We start from the raw sequence: 23,653 nt of genomic DNA on the forward strand, positions 1-23,653 counted from the left end.
GTTTTGTCAGCGTGTCAGCTATAAACGCTTGCGCTTCTCGTTTCTTGAATCAGTTTCATTGCGAACGCCGTCGCGTGCGGTTGAGTTTCTTGTAACTTGATTTCGTTGAGTTGAGTTGAGCGCGAAACGGTTAAGATAGCTATCCCATCTATACATTTAAACAAATTCACGTTAATCAAGTGCATTTCAATAGGTCTGTTTACCATGTCAATTACTCCCCAACAACAACAACAATAAGAATAATAATAATAATCATATTAATCGTAAATGTGTAAAAACAATTAAGATGCCAGACAAGTGTGTGTCACTGTAGTTAAAATTTCTATGTCTTCTCCATTTCCATTTGCCGTTAATAATTCGAATCAGCAATCAGCAAGCATTTTATTGAATTAAATATTATTATTTATACATCTATTCGTTGCTGTCTATTGTTTATTGTGCTCGGCTGTAATTATAATTAATTCACAACGACTACGGTATTTGTTTATAAATAAATTGTTGCTGCCCAAAAGTGTTTTGGCGGGGAAACCTGTTTGGCGTTAATAATCGCTTCAGAAAATACTTATTATTATATAATCAACTTGATACGCCTTAGAATCGGATTTGTGACGAACGAAATTTCATTTGTGATGAGCTCAACAAAAACAAAGTTGAGAGTTTTCCAAATGTGTTTTGTGTGTTTGCATATGAATGAAAATGAATGAAATTTGATGTTTTGTTGTTTTGGTCACATAAATCAGTTGAGAACATTTGTTGCTGTTGTTGTTTCTCCTCTTTCTACCTTTTTTTTGTGTGTTTTAGCCACGCAGCGTGTGAACGGATTCCGTTGGAAAGTTTTGAATTCCCTTCCAAAAAAAAAAAAACCAAGTCGAGTCTGTTTTTTGCTGGGTTCAGTGATCTGCCGCACACAAATGGGGCTAAATTGTCGAGCTTAATGTTGACGTAAGATGCCTGAACAATTGCCAACTGACAGCTGGTCTAATATACCCCACCTTTTGGGGATTGCTATCTGGAGCAATCATGCAAATGAATGATTGCGTTTTGCACGCGTTTTAAAAATCGCGAGCACGCTTGGCAATCAAAATAATTAGCTGGGCACTTAAATGAATTAACAAATCCACAAAGCCAAACAAAACGTGTGCAATCTTCAAATCAAAATACTCATATATGTATGTTATAAAGAGTGGCAATTAAATTGCGACTAGATAACTTAGTTGTTCCCTGGCATTAAGTTGAACAAATCGCATTAACAAGGAGCACAACTCTAGAGCTATTCTCAGATTTATGACTCGCCTCTGGCTTTTTGTGGCACGCGACCCGCACCACAACAACAAACTGATTCTCCAGATAGCCTAGCTTAACTAATTAAACACGCTCCGTTTTGTGGCTCATTAAATAATGCCGCCCTCATGCTAATCTCTCGCAAAGAGTCAACACTGAAAAATGCCTTCAAAAATGTCACATACGAGTATTCTCTGACTTTTCCTATTGACGCTTCGTTGACTCTGGCTACCTGGTTAACTACCTGATCTCGACTCGCTTTTTGGGCCAACTGCAACTGCAGCCAACACAGCGATGACAATTTGTTTCAAACGAAAAAACAAAAACAACTTGTGTAGGCGCTGGAAAAAATAAAACCGGTTATCGGTTCGTGCATTGACTTTGTTTTGTTTTTCCTAAGCTGCTCGTCCAAATTTCCACGCTGTTGTTAGATATACTCTGTAATTTGTAGAAGAGGGTAGTTTCTTTCAGATTTTGAACTGTTTTTGAAAATTCTTCATAATCTTATATATAAATAAATTTAACTTCTGTTAAACAACTGCAACTGTGTTATAAAAGTGTAGGAATTTTTAAAATTCCTTTTCAATTTAATTTAATTTTGTATCTTTAATAAGTTTCTTTTTTATAAGCTTCTTTTTATTATAAAAGTAAAGCCATTTTTTAAACTCCTCTTCAATTTATATTAATCTCTTTTAACCTTTATCAAATTTTTCATATATACAATATTTCAAAAATTTAACTTTTGTTAAACAACTGCAACTATGTTGTAAAAGTATAGGAATTTTTTAAACTCCGCTTTAATTTAATTTTATTTTATTTTTCCTTTAACATTCCTCAAATGATCTAAGCTGTCAGTATTTTGTTAAATAACTTCGTTTTGAAAATTCTTCATACATATATATCAAAATAAATGTAACTTTTGCGAAACAACTTAAATTTTTTTAGCTCCGCTTCCATTCAACCTTAAATTCACATTCACCTTTACATTTTTTCATATACATACATATATTAAAAAAATTTAGCTTTTGTTAAACAACTGCTACTGTATTATATAATATAATATAGTAATATAATATAATAGTATTGTATAGTTATTTTTTAAACTTCGCTTCCATTCAAATTTATTTCTCTTTAAGCTTTTTTCAAATGATCTCAGCTGTCTTCAATTTCTCAATACGCTTCAAAATTTTTAACAAATATTGTGCAACTTGGAGCTTAACAGACAAACACAAGCCAGTTCGCACCTAAGATGCGCATACACAACTCGGTAAACAGCTTCCAACCTCTTTGAACTCAGCTGTTAGCAAAGCTAGAGAGTTGAAATTTGTTGTGCAGCATCCAAAACAACTGAAATAAATTTTAAGATATTTCTGGGTTCATTAATCGGCGCCCCCGCAATAAAAGTGCTTCCTATAGATCGTCCCCTAGTTGACGGAAGATCACTCGGTGTCCTACATTGAAATATTAAAATTTGTGGACAGCTTCCATAGTTTTCCTCAAGTGTCGTCGTCAGCAATCATATTAAATATTTAGTATTATTTATTTTTCGTTTAATATTTTCCTCATAGCGCAATAGATGCAAATAAATTTGCAAAAATTTGTCAAAAATACGCCGGATCTTGATGATTTGGTATGAGTATTTTTTGGCCACTTTGCCAAGATGATTTTTGGCAATAGGAATCGTTAGCAGTTGCTGCACTTAACCTTAACCAAAAGGTTTCCTCATTTTCCCCTTTCATCGGTCTATATACGATAATAGTTCACTTTCAGATCTCTTTTTTCTTTTTCGTCGAATAATGCCAAAAATAGCGTTTGATGTCAAGCAATTCGGCAGCGCTTTCGGTTTTTATAGTGAATTACTTAATATGTTGAACGAAATATTGAAATACAAAAGACCAACCCGAATCTGAAGACTAGTTTTTTTCCCTCATTCAGATTATTTTTAAAGCATTTTTCGTATTTTCCACACGCAGGCGGATTTGTTTGCCAAAAAGTATTTCAAGTTCTTCGAGTAGTCATAATATCAACACGAATTCCGATGTGTCTGAAAGAACTCTTACAAAATTCCAAAACACCACTCAAATATGTGTTGGGAAATGTTTCTTTCGCTCTCTCTCTCTCTCGGTATCTCTCCCCTTTCATTTCTCAAACACTTTTCAGCTATCTACTATATTCTCTCTATTCCCTTAAGGTCAGCCCTATTCACATAATTTAAAATATAGTGAGCAGCGGGGGGAAGGTCGACGTTGTCGTCTACTACTTGGGGCCTATCAATATAACGAGAACTACAAGTGATAAATTAAATGTCTTATGCTCAGCCCGAAGATCAAACTGATCATTTGGGAAATGTCTGACGTTGTCTTTAATTTAAAATGCGCGAGGCAAAGTTCTTCATCGATTCCCCCAAAGGGTTGTGACACGTCTCTCTCCTCTCTCTCTCTCACTCGTGTCTTGCATATTAACTAGTCACACTTTTGAATTCTCAGTCTAGACATTGTCTCCCCCCCGCAATCCGAAAAATATGAACGGTTCCGGACGCCGTCGCTTATCTTTGGAATAGGCGTTATACTCGTACTCGTCTGATCCATCGGTAGATTCGTGTGTGTTTCCATGTTTTGTAAATTGTGCTCTTGGCGCATCATTATGCTAATTGACCTGAGGGGTGTTCCCCCTCTCCATATGGTAGTTAACTCTTTCCGCTAATTAATATGCATTGCAACCGAGTGCAAAGTAATTTTCAATATCACACAATAGCCATAACTAGTTTCTGACAGTAACTCGTAAATTGGGAGTTTAATATTTAACCCGGCTTTTTATTATATATTTGTTTAACTTATATAGTATAGTATTTGTTTATATAGTATATTTTTATATGTATAGTATTTATTTACTATTTACATGATTACTGAAATCAATCTACAAAATTAATCTCTCACCAACTTCGCTTATCCGTAACTTTTCTATATCAGTTGCTATAATTACTTTCTTTACTTTTATCTAAAATTTTTAATAATTTTGACAGCTCTCAACTCGTAACTCTCAAAATCGCTTAAAATATCTGCTAGTTGTCAGTTGGTAATATATTATTATATAGTAGTAAATATAAGTAAATAAATACTATATTTATGTTTACTATTTATATAATTACTGAAATCAAACTACAAAATTAATCTCTTTCCAACTTCGCTTATCCGTAACTTTCCTATATCAGTTGCTATAATTACTTTCAGAGCTTTATCTAATATTTTTAATAATTTTGACAGCTTTCAACTCGCAACTCTCAAAAATCGCTCAAAATATCTGTCAGCTGTCAGCTTGATAATTATCTGACTGAATCGCCCACCTTACCATATTTTGTTTTGACAGCCGTAATACCTGTATATATATGTATATTCAAAGTGATATCTGACAACTTGATAATCCCTTGGCAATTCTCGATTGATTTCTTGGCACGTTTTGTCTCGCTAAACGCGTGCCAACCTGTTGCATGTTTTGTCATTCACCTCTTGGCAGCAGCAACAGCAGCAGCCAAAGTGCTTGAAGCACTTGCAACATTACGTAACGCTGCAAAATTTCAGATCTAACACGCAGTTCAACGATCTGCCTAGAACAGTGGCGTTTTTTTCGTTTTTTTTTTATCTTGGGGGCAATCTGTGCGTATTCAGAACGAATCAATTAAATTATAATTATATATGACTTTGAATACCCAGTGAATGTTGCTTCTATGGGGTATGCAAGACTTGAAAGGAAGTGAAGGAAAATGAGAGCTAATAATATATCAATATACATATACGAGTATGTATGTGAATACAGTATATGTTCAGCTTAAAGTTTTTTTTTCAAATAAATATTTTATTTAATAATAGGAGAAATAAAAAATAGAAAGAAAGAATTTTTCGAGTTCTTAAAATAAAAAAAAATTTTTTTTTAACTATATATGTATGTACATAGATAATGTGCTAGTATCTAAATTTGTTCTAATAAAGTGTTATTGGAAGAAAAATCTAAATTTCATGTCAATCAAATAGATTATCATATAGTATATGATAATCTACTTTTATTAAAGATAATAGTTTGAAAAAGTTTGTCTAAACAAAAGAAAATAAATTAGTAAATGACGTAAGAAACAAAAATAAAATTCTTTCGGGTTCTTAAAATAACAATAATATTATTCAATTACATGTGCTAGAATCTCAAAACGTATTATCAAAAGAATAAATTCTTTTGGGATCTTAAAATAAAAAAGTTTATTCCTTAATTACACAGATAATATGATAGAATCTATATTTGTTTTAAAAAAGTATTAACTTCATAGAAAAAAAAATCGAAATTTGTCCTTACATAATATGAATAATCTTTATAATACTTAGTTTATCAAACATTTGAATGAAGTATATTGATTTTTATAATTACTAGAAAATCAAAAATTTGTCTTGAAATAATATGAAGTTGTATCTTAATAATAATAAGTTAATCAAGACTTTACTGTATAGTTACTTTATCATTTTTCTTATAAAGATAATAAATTAATAATAATTGCATTTCAAATGCACTTTAAATGTCGTCACTTTAAGTCCCAAAAGTTCTCCAGGGTCTCTGCAAGTTGATCAATCTTGGCTTCTTCAATTAGGTTTTGGGCGATTCTGGGCAGTTTTAGTTATGTGGCAAAGCCCATCATTATGAAGTGCGCGATTTTGGTGTGGCATTTGAAAATCTGTATATGATTTATTTGCCGCTTGAGAAAACACGCGCGAAAAAGCTGGAACAAGGGCGCATTTTCACATTACTTACTGAGAACACAAACACACACAACATAGACAAAAAACTCTGCGAAAAATTAGCGAATGTCACGTTCGAGCTGAAAAGCATAAATAAAACCATAAATCAAGTGAAATAAATACAGTCTAACTAAAAATAAACTATAATATTGTAGATCGAGGGGGAGAGGAAGAAATTATAGAGGCTAGCGGGGGCGGATTGGATAAAGTGAGCTAAGCAAATGTGAAAACTGGCGAACTGGCGAACGCGATTCAAATTGGAATTTTAATTTCACATTGAGCAAACAAAGGCGACGCATTCAATTGCACGAGTGAACGATTTATGGGGGAATATGTTAGATGTAAGATGGAATAGGGGTTGAGAAGAGAGAGAGGGAAGGGGTAGGAGGTAGCGTGCGAATTTACATTGCACAATTAGAGCTCCACCCACACTCACACAGCTAAATAACTAATGGATGCGACGCTCTTGAAGCTCATTCCCAATCGGGAAGATCGCAAGATCAGCATCTGGCCTTGAAGGGCAACAAAAAAAAACTCATATTACTCATTTGAGCGCTGCCTGTTGATTGTTGATTGTCGATTGTTGATCTGTGCGTAATTGAAAATAGAAAATTGCTTAAGCTAATTGTGGCTGCCAGCAGCAGCAGCAGCACTTTAAGCATCTCTGTACATCATCATAGAGGGCGTCTCCCTTTTTAATACACTGTCTGACGTCACTGGCGCAACAAGTTGCACAATTTGCAGCCAAATGATGCAACGTTCTGAGTTGTAAACAATGCGATGACAGGAGATGAGAGGCTGGCCTAGCACACATCTGTTCTACGGCAGGCACGAACTAATTCTATACCCTGTAAAACGAATGTTTAAAGCGGGTAGTTCGATTGTAGAGGAAATATGTAATAAGTTTGAGAAATTCAAAAGTGTATTCGATTTGGCAAATATAATATAAAAAACAATTTTAAATGTGAGCTATATAATCTCAGTTATTTAACAGGGTATAAAGTTGGCATACTTACTGTATATTATCAGAACTAACATAAAAAATAATGACATTTTATATACTAGTCAGCATTCCTAACAAATTTGAATTTTTTGATAGTCTTTACAAAATGTTGTCCTCAGAAAGTTAGAGAATAACTTTAAATTGTTCAATTGCTATAAATATATTTATCATAAATATAATTATAGAAATTGTTACTATACAATTTTCTAAATTTTTTGGTTTAGTAGTTGTTACTTTATACAAAATTGTCTTTAGAGAATTAAAGAATAACTTGAAATCTGTCATTGCTAAATATATATTGTGAAATTACCAATTAAAAATCAAACCATTTTGTGAATATTATTGAACTTTTTGTTATATTAGACATTTTTTTTTTAAATTTTTTTATTTATAATAGCTACTTTCTTTATACTATATTTATTATATTCTCTACAGTTAAAGAATAATCTAAAATCTGTGAAATGCTACAAATATTTTTTTTTATAAATTTCTTTTACATTACAAAATCACAGCATTTTTTACATTATACATTTTATTGCTATATTAGACAATTTTTAATATTTGCTATGTTTAATAATTGCTATTTTTAATATTGTAGAAATCGTTTCTATATTAGACATTTTTCTGAATGTATTTTACAGAACTAGCGAAATAATTGAACTATATGAAACTAACTTTGAAATGCAGTTTATTAAATTGTGTCCACATTTTTTATAGGGTATTTACAGTCGTATACATAGGACAATTTACATTGCATTGCTACTATTTGTGTTCGACCCAACTTTACATGCTTTTAGTTGTGTTTTTATTTGTTGTTCTTTCGATTTGTGTATTTTGACTCGGCATCAATTTATTTACTTTTGCTTCGTGGTTCCAAAAATGCATTTTCCTCCCCCCTCAAATAGAAATGCTCGTCAATTGTTGTATGTTTTGATTAAAATTCGACTGTTTATTTGACCAATTGCCAGACCTTCATCACAAGCAGCCAAATGAAACGTTGGTCGAAGCCGATAGTAAAATGTGGCTGCAACAGACGCAAAATTCAATCTATATTCAGTACTTTATGTGGCTGCCACATGTGGCACTTACTTGAGTCTCATTTGGCGGATTCCTTCGGGTACTTGGTGTTGTAGAGGGGAATGTAGTTGGTGATGAGACGCCAGTCGGAGAAGTAGACAAGTGTCAAGAGACTTGCCAGTCCGAAGTAGGCAGCTGTTGGCACACTGTGGGCGTGGCATGTTAAATGTGGCACAATGCTAAGGTGTTTTTTTTTTGTTCCGTGTGTCACTTACAAGGCCATGGCCATTTCCTTTTGTCCCTTGGTCGGGCTAAACGAAGCGAACAATTTCTTGAATTTCATTTTCAACCGAATAATTAAATGTGCGATTATTCAATGTGGCAAGTTGAACAAACTCAAGCGTCGCCTGCTTCACACACACACACACAATTATTTTGTTGTCAATTAAATGAGCATTGTGTCAACATGAACTAGAGCAGGGGCAGAGCAGGGTATTTGGTGTAGGGGAACTGTCTTTGATGATAAATCAATTTAGGATGCGGGCTACAAATTGAACCATTACATGAGTTTTTATGGCCAGCCCAACACTCGCTATGCCACATTTGTTTTGCTTGCTGTTGGTGCTGTTGTTGTTGCTGCTATCTTGACCCATTTCGAGGTGGCGTTTATGATGACTAAGGACAGGTGAACGGAGCGCAGAACGGAGCAGCTGCTGCGTCACAGAGTTAGGTGGTAAAAACTGCAGCCATTTGTCAGTCGCCAAATCATTAGCCTAATTTCACACAGAGCTTGTGTGTGAGTGTGTATGTGTGTGTGCGTGTTGTGTGTGTGTGTGCGTGTGTCTTGCCATTTTGAGCAAAACGGAAATTTCGTTAGTATGCTGACCAGCAGGCAGCGTCAGCCCTTCCTTTATTGTCTTGAGTCAACTCCTTGGCAGACGCCAGCAGAGCAATTTAAATGCCACACCTATGCAACGTTTCCCCCTCCGATCCCCAGAACTTTCCCTTTGCTGCTGTCGCAATTGTGAACACGAGCCACATATGACATTCGGTGCGGACTCTTGGGCCGCTTTGGGGACGACAGTTCAAGGATATCGTCCAAAGGCTGGGCCACTTAAATTTCATGTGCTTACCCTTTGCTCACTCCCCATTGAACTCACTTTCTCTCTATTCTCTCTTCTTTTGCAGTCATGCGTCTCTTGCTGCTGACGGCGCTGCTGGCATTCCTGGAATGGGGACAGGTGCGTGGCGAGGATGATTACTGCTTTGGCAAGGACGCCGAACGTCTGCAGACGCGTCAATTCAGCTCGAAGACCGCCTATCAGATCGTCAAGGGCACCAATATCGATAAACAGTACCAGGTGCCCGGTTGTGAGCCCAAGAAAATGTGGATATTCCACAGACACGGTACACGTCTACCCACACCCTCGACCATCGAAGAAGCTCCACGTCTCGGCGAGGTAAGAGCATTAGCTGCCTTTTTAAGATACAATACTAATGTGGATTTCCGCTCTTCTGGGTAGCTGCGTGATTTGATTGTGAAAAACTATCGTGTGTTGCGCACAAAGCCCGACACGGATGCCTTGTGTCTGGACGATCTGTTTGCCATTCAAATGTGGAAGTGGAACACCAGCATCACGGTTGACATCGAGGAGCATTTGACCAGCCAGGGCTATGAGGATCTGCGCGGCACTGCCAAGCTTTATCAACACTACTTCCCCAACGTGTTGCCCAACAAGTACAACAGCACCTACTATCTGGTAAGTAAATGAAAGTAATTGCTCGTTATTGTGCCCTAAACCAATCTATGCCTCTCTCTAATCCCTTTCTTTATTCGGGCAGTTCCGTCATACAAACACGCAACGCACCACGGAGAGCTTTAAGGGTTTTGCCGAGGGTTTGTTTGGTGACAGTCAACTGGCTCTGGCTGCTGAGATACCTGAGCAGGATTTGCTATTGCGTCCCTACGATTATTGTCCCGATTTCAAAGGAAAGAACTACAAGGGTGAGGGTTCCGAGTACCAGAAGTTCCGCACAAGCACGCTGTGGAATCAGACCATGGCTGACATTGCCAAGCGGTTGGGGTAAGCTAATAAAGAAGTTTAAGCAAGGGGGAAGGCTAAGAAAAAAGTCCCTATTTGCAATTTTATGTTCCCCGAACTGTCCTTGCTAATTGTACTTTCTTGCAGCTTCACTGTGCTGGCCGAAGACGACATTAAGCTGATGTTCGACATTTGCCGCTATGAGCAGGCCTGGCAGGTGGATCGCACCAGTGTCTGGTGTGCCGCTTTTCTGCCCCATCAAGTGTCTGTGCTGGAATACGCTGAGGATCTCAAGTATTACTACGGTTCGGGCTATGGCTTTGAGGAGAACACACGCTTCAATTGCCGGGCCGTGCAGGATATGTTGGCCCGTCTCAGCAGTCCAGTCTCTCCACATGTGGTCGCCTATTTCGCCCATTCGTCGGGTCTGCAGACGCTGCTCACGGCGCTGGGCATTAACAAGGACGATGTGCCATTGCGTGCGGATAACTACGATTCGATGACAAGCCGTCGCTGGCGCACCAGTCTCTTGGGTCCATTTGCGGGCAATTTCGTGGCCGTCAAGTACGATTGTCCCACCGAGGTGGAGAAGGAGAAGGTGGTGTTCTTCCTCAATCAGAATGGTGTGCAGTTGGACTGGTGCAATGTGGGTCTGTGCAACTGGTCGGATGTCTTGCAACGCTACAAGGCCATTGCGGAGGCCAACTGTGATGAATACTACTGCCGTTCGGGTGCGAATGCTGGACAGACAGTTACCTCGCTGCTGGCCACCACACTGCTAGCTGCCATTGTCTACTTAATGCATTAGATCAAACAGTTGCTTTAGTTTTCTAATTTGTAATGTACAAAGTTCATACCAAATAGAGCAAACGGAATCGAAATCGATTTGCTTGTGGACGCTTTAGATGCGCAGCGGAAAGATGTAATATGCCGCTTCTTGGAGCATTTAAGTTAAATATACAGCCTGAAAGTATGCACCGAAAAAGTTGTATCTCTCTGTGGATTTGGATGCTTTGTAGCGCCATCTATCGTGCTTCAGCGATATTAACACAGCTGTTAAGCGGTGGCGAAAGGTATTTCGAGTCTGCTGGGTGGAATATTCTATACTCGATTCGATTCTAGAGTACAAAGAATTTATTAGCAATATGGGTAACATTCAAAGAGATTAATATAATTGCAAGTGAAAATGCAGACAGTATTTTCATATTACATTCATGCTTAAAATTAAAGAGATTTTATTTGTAAAAGCTTGTGCATTGGTTTTATCTTTTGAAATTATATTTTATGTACAATATTGCATCTTATGCTGACCGATGTTATGCCTATGTTAAAAGTGACACAAAAGAATCTTTGATTTTCTACACAATATTCCATTGTTATTTACGATAAAATGAATGGTGTCATTGAAAAAGCGACTTCGATTATATTATTCACAAAAAATAAAGTTTAGTCATGTGCGTGGATAGCAGCGATTGTAAGAATCTAAATATTTTCACTCATAATTTCAATTTTGATTGCCAGACTATATGCCATGCAAACATAAATATTTTCGTTCATAATTTCAATTTTGATTGCCATGCAAACATGAATTACTCAGTTCCACTTTCAAAATACTCTTAGAAATAAAAAACTTTACAATAATATACAACTTTGAAAATTTGTATTTGAGTAAAATGTATAGATATAGGCTCTTAGTTGCTTAATTTATTAAACATTAAAGAACTCAAATCACAATGGAAGAAACCCAAATTCTGAGCATTTGAATTAACACTAATGTATCATACAATGAAAATAATCTATAGGCAAGCTCAAACATTGAACTGCTTCTGACGGAATTGCGAAGCAATGCAATTGGTGTTGAATGTCAGCATCTAGGACAAATTATCCTAGAGCGCATCCTGACTTGCGTAGTTCCGGAAAAAGAAAGATAACTAAACAGTCAAAGCGACCCAAGTTTATCTTCAGGCGAAAGAGATAAAATCAGAGCTCTTACATTAAAAATTTCCTTAAAATATACAAATTTTGTGTAAAAACAAGTAAGAAAGCTACAGTCGATTTTGCTGGACTGTAAGATACCCGCTATATATTGAGTATTAAAGAAAAACAGTGCGGTATCATATGCCATTCATTTAGAATAAAAATGTATTCCAAAAAATGTACTACAGAAATACTAAAATATACTGAAGGCCATATTTGGTATATCGACGAAGAACTACAATCGAAATATACCATACTTAAAATAAACCAAACCATATAATACAATAATACCAAAATATACCGAAGCTCATATTTGGTATATCGATGAAGTACTACATTCGAAATATACCATGCAATTCAATACATACCAGATTGTCGTAATTTGGCAAACAAAAGTTTTTCTTAACTAACTTTCAAAATTTGTATACCAAAAATGCGAGCATACCTTCAAAATTATTCTTGTTCAATTCAATTGTTGTCGATTTTTGGGGTGGAAGTGGACGTGTCTTAATTTTGCTGCAAAACATTATAAGTGATGCTGAAAGAAAATTATAACTCTATCTCTAAGAGTTTCTGAGAACTAGGACATGGCTATATCGTCTCAGCTGTTGACGTTGATCGAGAATATACATATATACTTTATAGGGTAGGAGATGCCTCCTTCTACCTGTTACATACATTTCCTGCTGGCACAAAATTATAATACCCTTCTATCCTATTGGTGGCTGGTATGCTAATGCCAAAATTTTGTGTCTAATTAAACTTTCCCAACCGTTTAAGTTTCGTGATAAGGCGACGGATACTGTGAGTCATTTTATAAATATTATTTTATGCAGAACATCCAGATCATAAATGTATGACTAATTTTTGTACGAGTTCTTTTCTGTTGAAGCCTCGAGCTTTTGACGGGAATTTACAGCTCGATAATTTGTTTGCATAGGATTTTTTTTATTGGTTTTTTTTTGTACTTACGCAGCAAGGGTTTATGTTAAAAAAATGAGATTTGAATTTTTTTGATTATAAGCCAAATATGTTATATTGTATATAAGTGAGTTATCAGAAGTGAAGCTCAACTGATTAAGCTGATTTAACGGAGCCTTAGCTATAAATGCTTATATTTCACGTTTCTTGAGCCAGTTTATTTTCTGACACGATCCCGTGAGGCTTAGCTTATTTTCTTTCGCGTTTATAAGTGAATTTTAAATATTCAAAAGGTATAATGAAGACGCTCGAAAGTCGTACATGTTGTAGAACTAGAAGTGCGTGAATTTGGAAACATTTAATATATATGAAAAAAAAAAACTAATTTTGCTTGAGAAAACGAATGCATAAAAAACCTATGTGTATACGTAGAAATGTCATTTCAAAATGTCATTACTAAAAAAAAACTAATACAATTTTAAATAAGAGCAAAAAACAACAAAGCAATATTAAAATATACCAAAATTGGTATGAGAACTTATACTCAAAATATACTATTGAGATCAATGTATATCCGATTGTCAATGAAAGTCATTAAGACCTAATGTAATGTATGTGCAATTAATCTTGCTGTTCGTTTTTTTTTACAACAACTAGATAAAGACTCGGCTGAATTTGAATATAATTAATTGGGTCGGAGATGACCCTTCTGTTTGTTGAACACATGTCCTGTTTATTAAAAAAGGTTTTTAAGAAGAGAAAAAAGCAATTAAGTTGAGTTAAGAAGCTGCTCTCCAAACTGCGCGGTTCGATTCGGTTTAGAAAATCTATGAACTTCGGTAAATGTGTTATGCTTACTGAGCTCCTCCAGGAATTTGGGTATTTCAACTTAGTACCATACATTATATAATAGAATTTACACTAACTATAATTTCGACAATGTCTAAACATTTCGTTGTGAAATTCGGATAAACTTTTGGGTAAACTCATGCATAACTCAAATCAAAGATAATTTCTTTTTCTTCCCATCTCTGATTATCTCAAGTCTTTCTTGCAGTCATGCGTCTTTTGCTGCTGACTTCGCTGCTGGCGTTGCTGGAATGGGAACAGGTGCGTGGTGAGGATTACTGCTTTAAAACGGACCCCAAACGTCCGCAGACACTCGAATTTGGATCAAAGAGCGACTATAATCGTGTCAGGGGTGACGATGCCGGTAAATTCAATGTTCCCGGGTGCAAGGCCCCGAAGATGTGGATATACCACAGACATGGCACACGATTCATGGAAAAAGACGATATCGGGAAGTCCAAACGCCTCGGCGAGGTAAGCGTTAAAATATTTGCAGATTATGTTTAGAACACTTTTGATAATTTACGGTATTTGGCAGTTACGTGATTTGATTAAGTGTCGAAATAAAAATAAGATGATAACGCCGAATAGCTTGTGTGATGAGGATTTAATTGGCATTAAGGAGTGGAGATGGAACGCTAGTTATACCGTCGATCTTGATTTGCGCATTTCTGCTAAACGCTATCAGACATATTTTCCCGACTTGTTGCCCAGAAAATACAACAGTACTTATTATCGGGTGAGCAATCAGCAGTATGCTCAATCTTGTTCCCTAATTAATCTTCGACTTTCTCTAATTCGGAATTTCCAGTTCGGTCACACTGATACTCATCGCACGAATGCGAGTTTTAAGGCTTTTGCTGGTAGTTGGTTTGATAATAGCACTGGAGTTTCAGCAAACATTTCGAATGAACTCCTTCTTGCATACAAAAATTGCGAAGATTACTTCGACAAACTACATATGTTAGATGATGGTTCAGAGTTCATGATGTTTATCAGAGGTGCAATTTATAATAATACCATTGAAAATATTAAGAAGCGTTTGAAGTAAGTTTTTCTTTTACCAACTTCACACATAAAATACTTTGCCCTGACTAACTCAACTACCAACATATTCCCAGACACTATAATACAAAATAGCTTATGCCATTTATTCGTACAATAAGTTTAGTTATTACTGCAGTCATTTATCATGCGATTTTGACCTTGTTTTAATTGATTTTCCTTGCAGCTTAACTAAGCTGTATAAAGATGACATTAACCTGATGTACAAGATGTGCCGCTTTGAGCTGGCTTTGAAACCGAAAGAAAACAGTGTCTGGTGTGCAGTCTTTAAGCCTGAGGAAGTGACCGTGCTGAACTATGCCGAGGAGCTCAAGAATTACTATGGCTCGGGCTATGGTTTAAATGCGAGTGAAAAATTAAATTGCCTTGTCGTGCAGGACTTGCTGACGGTTCTCAACAGCACTGTGTCACCAAATGTGGTCGCTTACTTTGCGGATTCGCTTGGTCTGCAGATGCTTCTTGTGTCGCTGGGCATTGCCAAGGATAATGATACACTACGTGCGGACAACTTCGAAAAGATGGCAAATCGTAAATGGAAATTAAGTGAGCTCGTTCCATTTGGGGCCAATTTTGTGGCCGTGAAATACAATTGTAATGAAGCGGCAGATAACGTGACTGAGAAGGCTGTGTTCTTCCTGAATGAGAAAGCTTTAGAGTTCGAAGGGTGCAAAAAGGGTCTGTGTAACTGGTCGGATGTTTTGAAACGCTACAAACACTTTTCGGATGCCAATTGTAAGGAATTCTATTGTAAGGAGGAAAAACCAAAGATGACGCGGAAAGAATTCAAAGAAAAAGAATACGAAGAAGAATACGAAGAATACGATGTATACATAGATGATGATGAATGCAATGCAATCGCAGGCGACCCAGAAGGAGAAGAACAAACACAAATAATAAAAGAAGAAGAAAACAAAAAAAAGGAAGAAAAAAAAGAAAAAGAAGCTCTCCATACTTATTTTGAAACGGCGGTGTTTACCATTAATGGTGGAGAGATTATTGCCCCGTTGATGGTTACTACTCTATTGACTGTTATTGTGAGACAGTTGCTTTAGTTTTCTAATCTTGTAATGTATAACGTCCGTATTAAAATAAATGCGACATATGCAAACATTCTAATTTTGATAATTTCATAAGTTCAAAAATCAAACTCAAATTCAACACACCAATTTTGTAAAATGATACAATTAATTTCAAAACAGATGAAAGAACTTTATAAACTATGTAATTAAACGAATTGGAAAACACTGTCTTTGTTGTTTTTTGAGTAAATCTTTTTGCTGTAACAATTAAAATTTGAATTATGATTCTGTGTGTGATTCTATCGATTGCTTATCGATAAGTTTAGCGATTTGCTGTGACTGGCAAAGCGGTCTAGTTTGTTCTGACAACGCTGCAAATACCGAACGCTTTTTTTTATTCAATAATAAGTTCTGCATGTTTATGAAGGCGTAAGATTCAAATCGCCTTAAGTTTCGATTCTACACTTTGCAGATGCTTCTATCAAATGGTGATGCCAGTTTAAGAATATCGTCTATGATCTGGGCCACTTTATCTGAAATTGAATAGATGCCTTGAATATAATGAATACGATATTCGGGAGCGATTGCTGGACCGATTTGCTTGAGGACGGTCTAGATGTGTAACGCAAGAATGCAAAATATATCGCTTATAGAATTTAAATATAACGCCTGGAAGTATGCACTGAAAATGTTTTTTTTAGTAGCTTTCTGTAAGGTTTCTTTAATGTAAGGTTTCTTGAGTCTGCTTGGCGGAAGGCCTGGAGTACCAAAAACGTATAAGAAATATTGGAAACTTTCAATAAGGGGGTATAGTAGACGTTAAATTAGTAGTATTTTTATATGAGAAAGTCGGAAAACATGAGTACTGTTTGTGGTAACTGTGCCGAAAGCAACACGTGTATTACACATTTGGCGATTATTTTACTCTTATCAAAGAATAATCACGAAAACCAAGGACCACACAAATTCCATAAATTTTATGTGCATGTCTGGTATAAATCAAAATGTACGTTGTTGTAAATGTTTTCTACATTCTTTGAAAAAAAAATTTTAAATGTTTTTATACATTTGAGTAAATGATATGGGTTGGGAAATTTGGTTTTCCCACTTCTAAGACCTTGCCGTGATTTTTATGAAAAAAGATTTATAAAATACATTGAATAGTTAGTTATATTCAAATAGATGTAGAACTCTTTTTATAAGTTTAACATTATTTCCAGATGATGTATGACTAACGAAGAGTTTTTTTTAACACAACAAATACGTACATGAACATGACGGAGTTCAAAATTATTGTTTAACAAGTAAACAAGCTGCAGTCGAGTGAGCTCGACTGTGTGATACCCTCTACCCATTTTCAATAGAGGCGAAATAGTGCGGTATTATTGTTAAAATAAACCAAATTAGTATACCGAAAAAATTGTAAAATGTACAGAAAGTTATATATGGAATATTTATATACTATTGCATTCAAAACATATCATTGAGTAGAAAATATTCTAGATTGTCAACCGAAGCAAACACGACGCGATAGCGATAGACTTTTTTTTTGTCGTATAAAACAATTTCATGAATTTCAGAAGAATATATACGTGTTCGGCGACGCCTTCGAGAATTAATATTCAGATTTGAATTTTTTTGATTATAAAAAATATTTATTTTAACGTAGCGTCAGCTTTAAATGATTGTGTTTTACGTTTTTCAATCCAGTTTCTTTTCTGACACGATCGCGTGTAGTTTAGCTATAATTTTTCTGGTTTGCTTATTTATCGTCTACGTCCATCCTTGGATAAATTCGCGTTAAGTGAGTGCATTCTGCAAGGACCATTCCAGGACATTAATTAATAATAATAATACTCTATTTTATTAGTTATTTTAATTCAAATTTTATTCAGATTTAGGAGATTTTGTTAATTGAGATGATGGGAATAATTGAAGTTTCTGAATACTCATTTTATTTATTTGGGTTGCATGATTGGCTCGGCTTCAAGCGTTTTTTTTTGGGTAATCGGTCTTAACTTCGCCCTCCTTAGTCTTTAACTAGAAAATTGAGCATTGAGTAATTGTTTCAAATCTTTCAATTATGAAGGCCTTTGAAATGTCTTCGTCATCAGTTGAACACGAGTGACTAAAGCAACTCTAAAACTTATCGGTGAACTTATTAACACAATCTTTAGCTCTTTCCCACTCTTATCTCTTGTAGCAATGCGTCTCTTGCTGTTGACGACGCTTCTAGCGTTGCTTGAATGGAGACAGGTGCGTAGCGAGGACGATTACCTTTGTGAACTTCCGCAGAAGCTGTACGCAGAACGCGGCTGTAGAGCTACAAAGATGTGGATATTTCAAAGCACACTCGTGATCAGCAAAGATTACATCAATAAGTTTAAACGCTTCGACGAGGTAAGCGTTAACAAATTTTCAGATAATGCCTATAGCACTTACGGTTTTTGTTAGCTACGCGATTTGCTTACGAGATACAACCGTGAAATGTCTACAAACTCCTCTACGAATACCTCGTGTGAGGAGGATCTGAGATGGAACTCCAACGATATCGATAAGTATGCGGTCAACCAGACTTACGAAGAAAATCGAAATTTTGCTAAGCTCTATCAGAGCAATTTTCCCCAGTTGTTGCCCAAAAACTACAACAATACTTACTACAAGGTGAATAGTGCATAGCTGAGTCCTCAATGTTGTTCCCTAGCTAACACAAGGTTTGACTCTCTTTAATATTAAAGCTCGCTCACACTAACTACAAGCACGCTGAAGCGAGTTTAAGAGCTTTTACTGAGGAATTATTTGATAAAAGCACAGTGCCTGCGTCTGAAGATATGGAATATTTGACTAAATTGCTGCATCCGTGCGAGCAATTCAAGAATAACTACACAGTGGTGCAAAATAATAGAAATAAATTTTATGATACGACTTTGGAATATTATGCCAAACTCTTGGAGTAAGTTGTTGTTGGATTTTATTTACCATTTAGATATTCATACATTAGTACTCGTATATGTTATTTAAATCTTTTGGTAGTGACAGCGCACTTTAAATCTATATATATATATATCTGTGGTGGTACGATATAAGACACTTTCAGCGTCAACGCCGTGACGATATAGCCATGTCCGTCGGTCTGTGTGTCTGTGTGTGTGTCTGTTTGTCTGTCCGTATGAAACACTGGATTTCAGAGACTATAGGAGATAGAGATATAATAACTATATTATTTATCATTACTGAAAATGTGATTACGATCAGATAAAAGTTATCGAAGTTATTAAAGAAATACTTTTGTATGGGCAAAGTCGAGCACACTCGACTGTAGCAAAAACGCCAACTTACTAGGGGTTTTAGTTGCTTTAGCTGACAATCTGATATCTTTTACATTCTATGGTATATTTTAAATATATATGAAAATACCAAATATAATAGTCTGTATATTTTTAGTTTTTTTTACCGTATATTAATTTCAAACCTGTTTTTTTTTTATACCCGCTACCCATAAGGTAGAAGGGTATTATAACTTTGTGCCTTCAGGAAATGTATGTAACAGGTAGAAGGAGGCATCTCCGACTCTATAAAGTATATATATTCTTGATCATCTCGGACTCTATAAAGTATATATATTTTTCGACAGCATTTGTTTTGTTTGCACGCATATCAAGTTTATTTCAAATTTTTGCCACGACCACTTCAGCTAGAGTTATGAATTTCGGTACATACAATTGTGACTATAGTCACAATAATAATGTAGTTTATTTTGAAAAAAAATACCGCAATATTTTGCTATTATTCAAAATGGGTTGCGGGTTTCTTAAAGTCGAGCACACTCCACACTAGCTTTCTAACTTGTGTTTCTCTGAAAAGTTACTTTTCTAGTTTTCTAATTATTTTTTCTTTGTAGCTTAGAGCTTGGAGTACAGCTGACCAAAGAAGACATTGACACGATGATCATGATATGCTCCTTACAGAATGTTTTAAACCCGAATGGCTGTAACTGGTGTTCCACTTTTACAATTAATGATTATTGGAAGAGTGCGCTCGCTGAGAATTTTGGATTGGGCTATGGATTAGCTAAGGTTGAATACTTGAATTGCCGTCTAATAAAGGACATAATGTCGATTCTCAACAGTACAGTGTCACCACATGTGGTCGCTTATTTCACCGATTTGCCGATTGCGCTTACATTTCACCAATGGTTTATACGTCCCGACGTAGAAATTCATGGCAAGTTAGAAAATGTTCGCAATTCATTTGCGGACAATTTTGTCGCCGTCAAATACTATTGTCCTGCCGAAGCGGATATGGAGAAGGAGAAGATTGCGTTCTTATACAATATGGATTTTGTGCAGTTCAAATTTTGTAAAACGAGGTTGTGCAACTGGTCGATTTTTTTGGACTTTTTTAAAAACACTTTGAAGGGCAATTGTGATGAACTATGTCTTTCGAAAAAAAATGCGGGAGAGACTATTGCTCCGATGCTTGTTACTATATTGCTGACTGTCATTGTGAGACAGCTAGTTTTTTAATCTAGTATGGTAAAGAAAATAAAAATTTGTAATTTAAATGTTTTTCTATTAGTAATTCCAAAAACAATTCCTCAACACTCAAACAACAATTTCAATGATATAATCAATTCTTAATGTATTGTAACAACTTAACAAACTGTATAATTAAACGAATTAAAAAGTCAATGTTTTAATTGAGTCAATGTTTTAATTGTTACAATTGAAATTTGAATTTCGATGGTGTGTTTTTATCGAATGCTTATCGATAACTTTAGCATATTATGGTGACTATTCAAGCAGTTCATTATTATTTCTTGTTATTGTTTTTGGTTGTAAGTGCCGAACGCGTTTTTGAACGCGTTTCTTACAATCCGTAAAAACAGTTTTGATAACCTAGTTCTATTTGATTAGGAATGACAGTTTAAAGATTTCGACTAAGAACTGGAAAACTTTAATGAGCAATTGGAGCAGTGTTGCCAACGTTTGTTGAGAAAAAAACTGTTTTTGACGAACAGAACGATGCAAAAAAACTAAAAAATTAGAAAAAAGCTATAAAAAAAGTTGATTTTTCAATTTATTGGATTCTCTATATTTTTCTGATAGTCACAGGGTTCACGAAATCAGATATATTGAAACATATATATAACATTTGAACAGCAGCTGCTCTGATATTCACAATATTTGGAGGATTTCATTGCTACTGTCCTCATTCTCCTCATTTTTATTGTCATATGTTCATCCTGTTCCTATCATTTTTAAGAATTTATTAGGAAGTTTACATGTATAGCAGCATTTGTCAAGTCTGCGCAATCCATAACTATAAATGCATGATTTAGAATAAAATGTATTTTCATTTTAAGTGGAAAACAACGAGTAGAAAAACGAATTGCGCTTTCGTCTTCAAAGTATTTAACGACTAGGTTTCCTAAATGGTCCAAATGTGCCAAAAATGTATGATCGGCCACAAAAAGGCATAGAGCTGCTTCTAGCTCCATCGTCTTGACCGGCAAAGTTACAAAATCTATTTTGTTTGTTTGCATAAAGCCGCCCCTAGCACTTTTATGCTTTTTGGTCAAAGCATTGGCGTGAAAATCAGAGAGTTTTGCGGTGATTGTACATTTCCAGTAACTGTCGCCCGTGTCGTCCCGACATTTTAAAGTTTAAAGTCTTTTGACATTTTTTAAAACAATCAAAACACACTCAACATAAGATCAATTTATTTTTGCCTATATTGATGCTACGATAAGAATTGACGTGTTCTTTGAGGTTGCTTTACGACGCATTACAATCGATTTGTCACTAAAAGTGTTGGCAAGCATCGACAGAACAGCTATAGCAAATATAGTTCCATAATTTTGGGTATATCGAAAAAAATTAAAAAAAGTATTTAAGTAAAAAAAAAGCCAGAATTCCCACTGCCCGCTGTTTGCAATTTTTTCAAGCAAATGACAATTGAAAAAAGCTAGATTTGACGGGAAAAAAGCGACGCTGGCATCACTGCGCTGGACAGACACTGACTTCGTTTATAGAACCGATTTGATGCAATATATCGCTTATTAAATTTAAATATACGGCCTGAAAGTATGTACTAAAAACGTTTTTTCTTTAGTGGATTCGATGCGTTCTAGCATCATCTAGCGTGATGAGCGGTATTAATGCAACACATAACCACGGTTGCCATTCCAAAAAAATGTTTTGTACCAAAATTTGGAGCAAAAATGTACCAAACATTTTTCACGAAAGATTTTTTGTATTTCACAAATTGTGATTCACAAATTGTGATTTACATTGGCGCATACATACATTTTTTCTCAATTGACATAATACATCGCAAATCGACTGTATGCGATATTTTCTAGTGCTAGTCGTGGCTCAATTTCTAACTGAATCAAAATTTGGGTATGGTGGAACAGAGCCATTTGTTAAAATAATATGTGTGAGCATAAAATTTTATGAAGAATTTAAATACTAGAACAGGCATATTAAAAATTTACCAAAACGTAAAACAGTGATCCAATGTACCAATGCATAAAATATGTACCCGTTTTGGTACATTTGTACCAAAAGTGGCAACCGTGCACATAACATACAGATTATGTGTAAGGTTTCTTGAGTCTGCTTGGCGTAAGGCCTGGAGAACCGAAAACATATAAAAACATTCGAAACTTTCAAGGAGAGATTATAGTAGAGGATGAATTGCAAATAGTATTTTTATATGAGAAAGTCGGAAAACATAAGTACTGTTTGTGGTAACTGTGATATTTTGTCTATTATCAAAATTAGAACTATTGTAAAATCTTTGGCATTTGTGATATAACGGCAAAACAATTTTAAGTGTGTTTTAGCATAAGGGCAAATTGTTCTAGAATGTTGTTTTGCCAGGATTGCCACGGGTATTACACATTTGGCGATTATTTCTCTCTTATCAAAGAATAATCACAAAAACCAAGGACCAACAAAATTCCATAAATTTCATGTGCATGTCTGGTTTAAATCAAAATGTACGTTGTTGTAAATGTTTTCTACATTCTTTGAAAAAAAAATGTTAAATGTTTTTTATCATCTGAGTAAATGGTATGGGTTGGGAAATTTGGTTTTCCCACTTCTGAGAGCTTGCCATGATTTTTAGGAAAAAAGATTTTTAAAATATATTGAATATATAGTTATATTCAAATAGACGAAGAATTCTGTGGGACCTTTCATAAGTTTACCTTATTTTTCAGATCATGTATGACTAATTTTTGTCAGAACTTTTATTATTCTATTCTGTTGAGCCCTCATGCTCTTGATCACACAAAGCAAAATTATAATAGAATTTATTTCCAGGTAATTTGAGTGCGTAGAAATTTTTGGAGTAGATTTTTGAACAAACTCACGAAGGGTTTTTTTTTTAAGTATATTCCTTGTACATACTGACACACTACACAACAAATACGTACATACATACATGAACATGAAGCAATTCACAATTATAGTTTAACATGTAAAAACTCTACAGTCGAGTGAGCTCGACTGTGAGATACTCGCTACCCATTTTCAAAAAAGCAAATTGTGCGGTATTATTGTTAAATAAAGCCAAATAGGTACATCGAAAAATTTATTTTGGTAATATTTATAATAATATAATATATATTAATTCAAAACATACTAGATGGTAGAATATATCCTAGATTGTCAACCAAAGCAAATAAGACAC

General features: G+C 35.2%; 4 protein-coding genes across 6 annotated transcripts; 3 read left to right on the plus strand and 1 right to left on the minus strand.

The window, feature by feature from the left end:
* Positions 1–42: 42 nt before the first annotated feature.
* On the plus strand, positions 43–11,006 carry LOC132789956 (multiple inositol polyphosphate phosphatase 1-like). Its single transcript, XM_060798316.1, has 5 exons — positions 43–193; positions 9,268–9,539; positions 9,603–9,839; positions 9,922–10,163; positions 10,269–11,006. Exons 2-5 carry the CDS (start codon positions 9,270–9,272, stop codon positions 10,927–10,929), a joined length of 1,410 nt encoding a protein of 469 aa, XP_060654299.1. The 5' UTR covers positions 43–193; positions 9,268–9,269; the 3' UTR covers positions 10,930–11,006.
* On the minus strand, positions 7,734–8,495 carry LOC132790522 (cytochrome b-c1 complex subunit 10). The gene is made up of 3 exons (XM_060799074.1): positions 8,355–8,495; positions 8,152–8,285; positions 7,734–8,086 (listed from the first exon to the last, which is right to left on the minus strand). Exons 1-2 carry the CDS (start codon positions 8,420–8,422, stop codon positions 8,159–8,161), a joined length of 195 nt encoding a protein of 64 aa, XP_060655057.1. The 5' UTR covers positions 8,423–8,495; the 3' UTR covers positions 7,734–8,086; positions 8,152–8,158.
* Positions 11,007–13,751: 2,745 nt separating the features above from the next.
* Positions 13,752–16,089, plus strand: LOC132792422 (multiple inositol polyphosphate phosphatase 1-like). 2 transcript variants are annotated; one of them, XM_060801798.1, is made up of 4 exons: positions 13,752–14,342; positions 14,407–14,607; positions 14,680–14,915; positions 15,100–16,089. In XM_060801798.1, exons 1-4 carry the CDS (start codon positions 14,079–14,081, stop codon positions 15,983–15,985), a joined length of 1,587 nt encoding a protein of 528 aa, XP_060657781.1. In that variant the 5' UTR covers positions 13,752–14,078; the 3' UTR covers positions 15,986–16,089. The 2 variants fall into 2 exon arrangements, with proteins under 2 accessions (XP_060657781.1, XP_060657782.1); XM_060801799.1 differs by lacking the exons at positions 14,407–14,607; positions 14,680–14,915 and having other exon boundaries at positions 14,143–14,342.
* Positions 16,090–17,676: 1,587 nt separating this feature from the next.
* LOC132792497 (multiple inositol polyphosphate phosphatase 1-like) lies at positions 17,677–20,554 on the plus strand. Of its 2 annotated transcripts, none has more exons than XM_060801902.1 (5): positions 17,677–17,756; positions 18,156–18,352; positions 18,407–18,616; positions 18,691–18,905; positions 19,854–20,554. In XM_060801902.1, exons 2-5 carry the CDS (start codon positions 18,158–18,160, stop codon positions 20,476–20,478), a joined length of 1,245 nt encoding a protein of 414 aa, XP_060657885.1. In that variant the 5' UTR covers positions 17,677–17,756; positions 18,156–18,157; the 3' UTR covers positions 20,479–20,554. The 2 variants fall into 2 exon arrangements, with proteins under 2 accessions (XP_060657885.1, XP_060657884.1); XM_060801901.1 differs by having other exon boundaries at positions 17,679–17,756; positions 18,130–18,352.
* The last annotated feature ends 3,099 nt before the right edge of the window (positions 20,555–23,653 follow it).

This window comes from Drosophila nasuta, chromosome 3 (genome assembly GCF_023558535.2).
Source record: "Drosophila nasuta strain 15112-1781.00 chromosome 3, ASM2355853v1, whole genome shotgun sequence".
NCBI lineage: Eukaryota > Metazoa > Arthropoda > Insecta > Diptera > Drosophilidae > Drosophila > Drosophila nasuta.

What these genes read in the sequence shown, in the direction of transcription:
- LOC132790522 (XM_060799074.1), bottom strand. Translation starts at nt 8,422, where the DNA reads ATGAAATTCAAGAAATTGTTCGCTTCGTTTAGCCCGACCAAGGGACAA. An exon ending in AAGGAAATGGCCATGGCCTT is followed by an intron (nt 8,286 to 8,354) that starts GTAAGTGACACA and finishes CCACGCCCACAG; the next exon opens with TGTGCCAACAGCTGCCTACT.
- LOC132789956 (XM_060798316.1), top strand. Translation starts at nt 9,270, where the DNA reads ATGCGTCTCTTGCTGCTGACGGCGCTGCTGGCATTCCTGGAATGGGGA. An exon ending in AAGCTCCACGTCTCGGCGAG is followed by an intron (nt 9,540 to 9,602) that starts GTAAGAGCATTA and finishes TCTTCTGGGTAG; the next exon opens with CTGCGTGATTTGATTGTGAA. An exon ending in GACATTGCCAAGCGGTTGGG is followed by an intron (nt 10,164 to 10,268) that starts GTAAGCTAATAA and finishes ACTTTCTTGCAG; the next exon opens with CTTCACTGTGCTGGCCGAAG.
- LOC132792422 (XM_060801798.1), top strand. Translation starts at nt 14,079, where the DNA reads ATGCGTCTTTTGCTGCTGACTTCGCTGCTGGCGTTGCTGGAATGGGAA. An exon ending in AGTCCAAACGCCTCGGCGAG is followed by an intron (nt 14,343 to 14,406) that starts GTAAGCGTTAAA and finishes GGTATTTGGCAG; the next exon opens with TTACGTGATTTGATTAAGTG. An exon ending in AATATTAAGAAGCGTTTGAA is followed by an intron (nt 14,916 to 15,099) that starts GTAAGTTTTTCT and finishes TTTTCCTTGCAG; the next exon opens with CTTAACTAAGCTGTATAAAG.
- LOC132792497 (XM_060801902.1), top strand. Translation starts at nt 18,158, where the DNA reads ATGCGTCTCTTGCTGTTGACGACGCTTCTAGCGTTGCTTGAATGGAGA. An exon ending in ACAACAATACTTACTACAAG is followed by an intron (nt 18,617 to 18,690) that starts GTGAATAGTGCA and finishes TTAATATTAAAG; the next exon opens with CTCGCTCACACTAACTACAA. An exon ending in TATTATGCCAAACTCTTGGA is followed by an intron (nt 18,906 to 19,853) that starts GTAAGTTGTTGT and finishes TTTTCTTTGTAG; the next exon opens with CTTAGAGCTTGGAGTACAGC.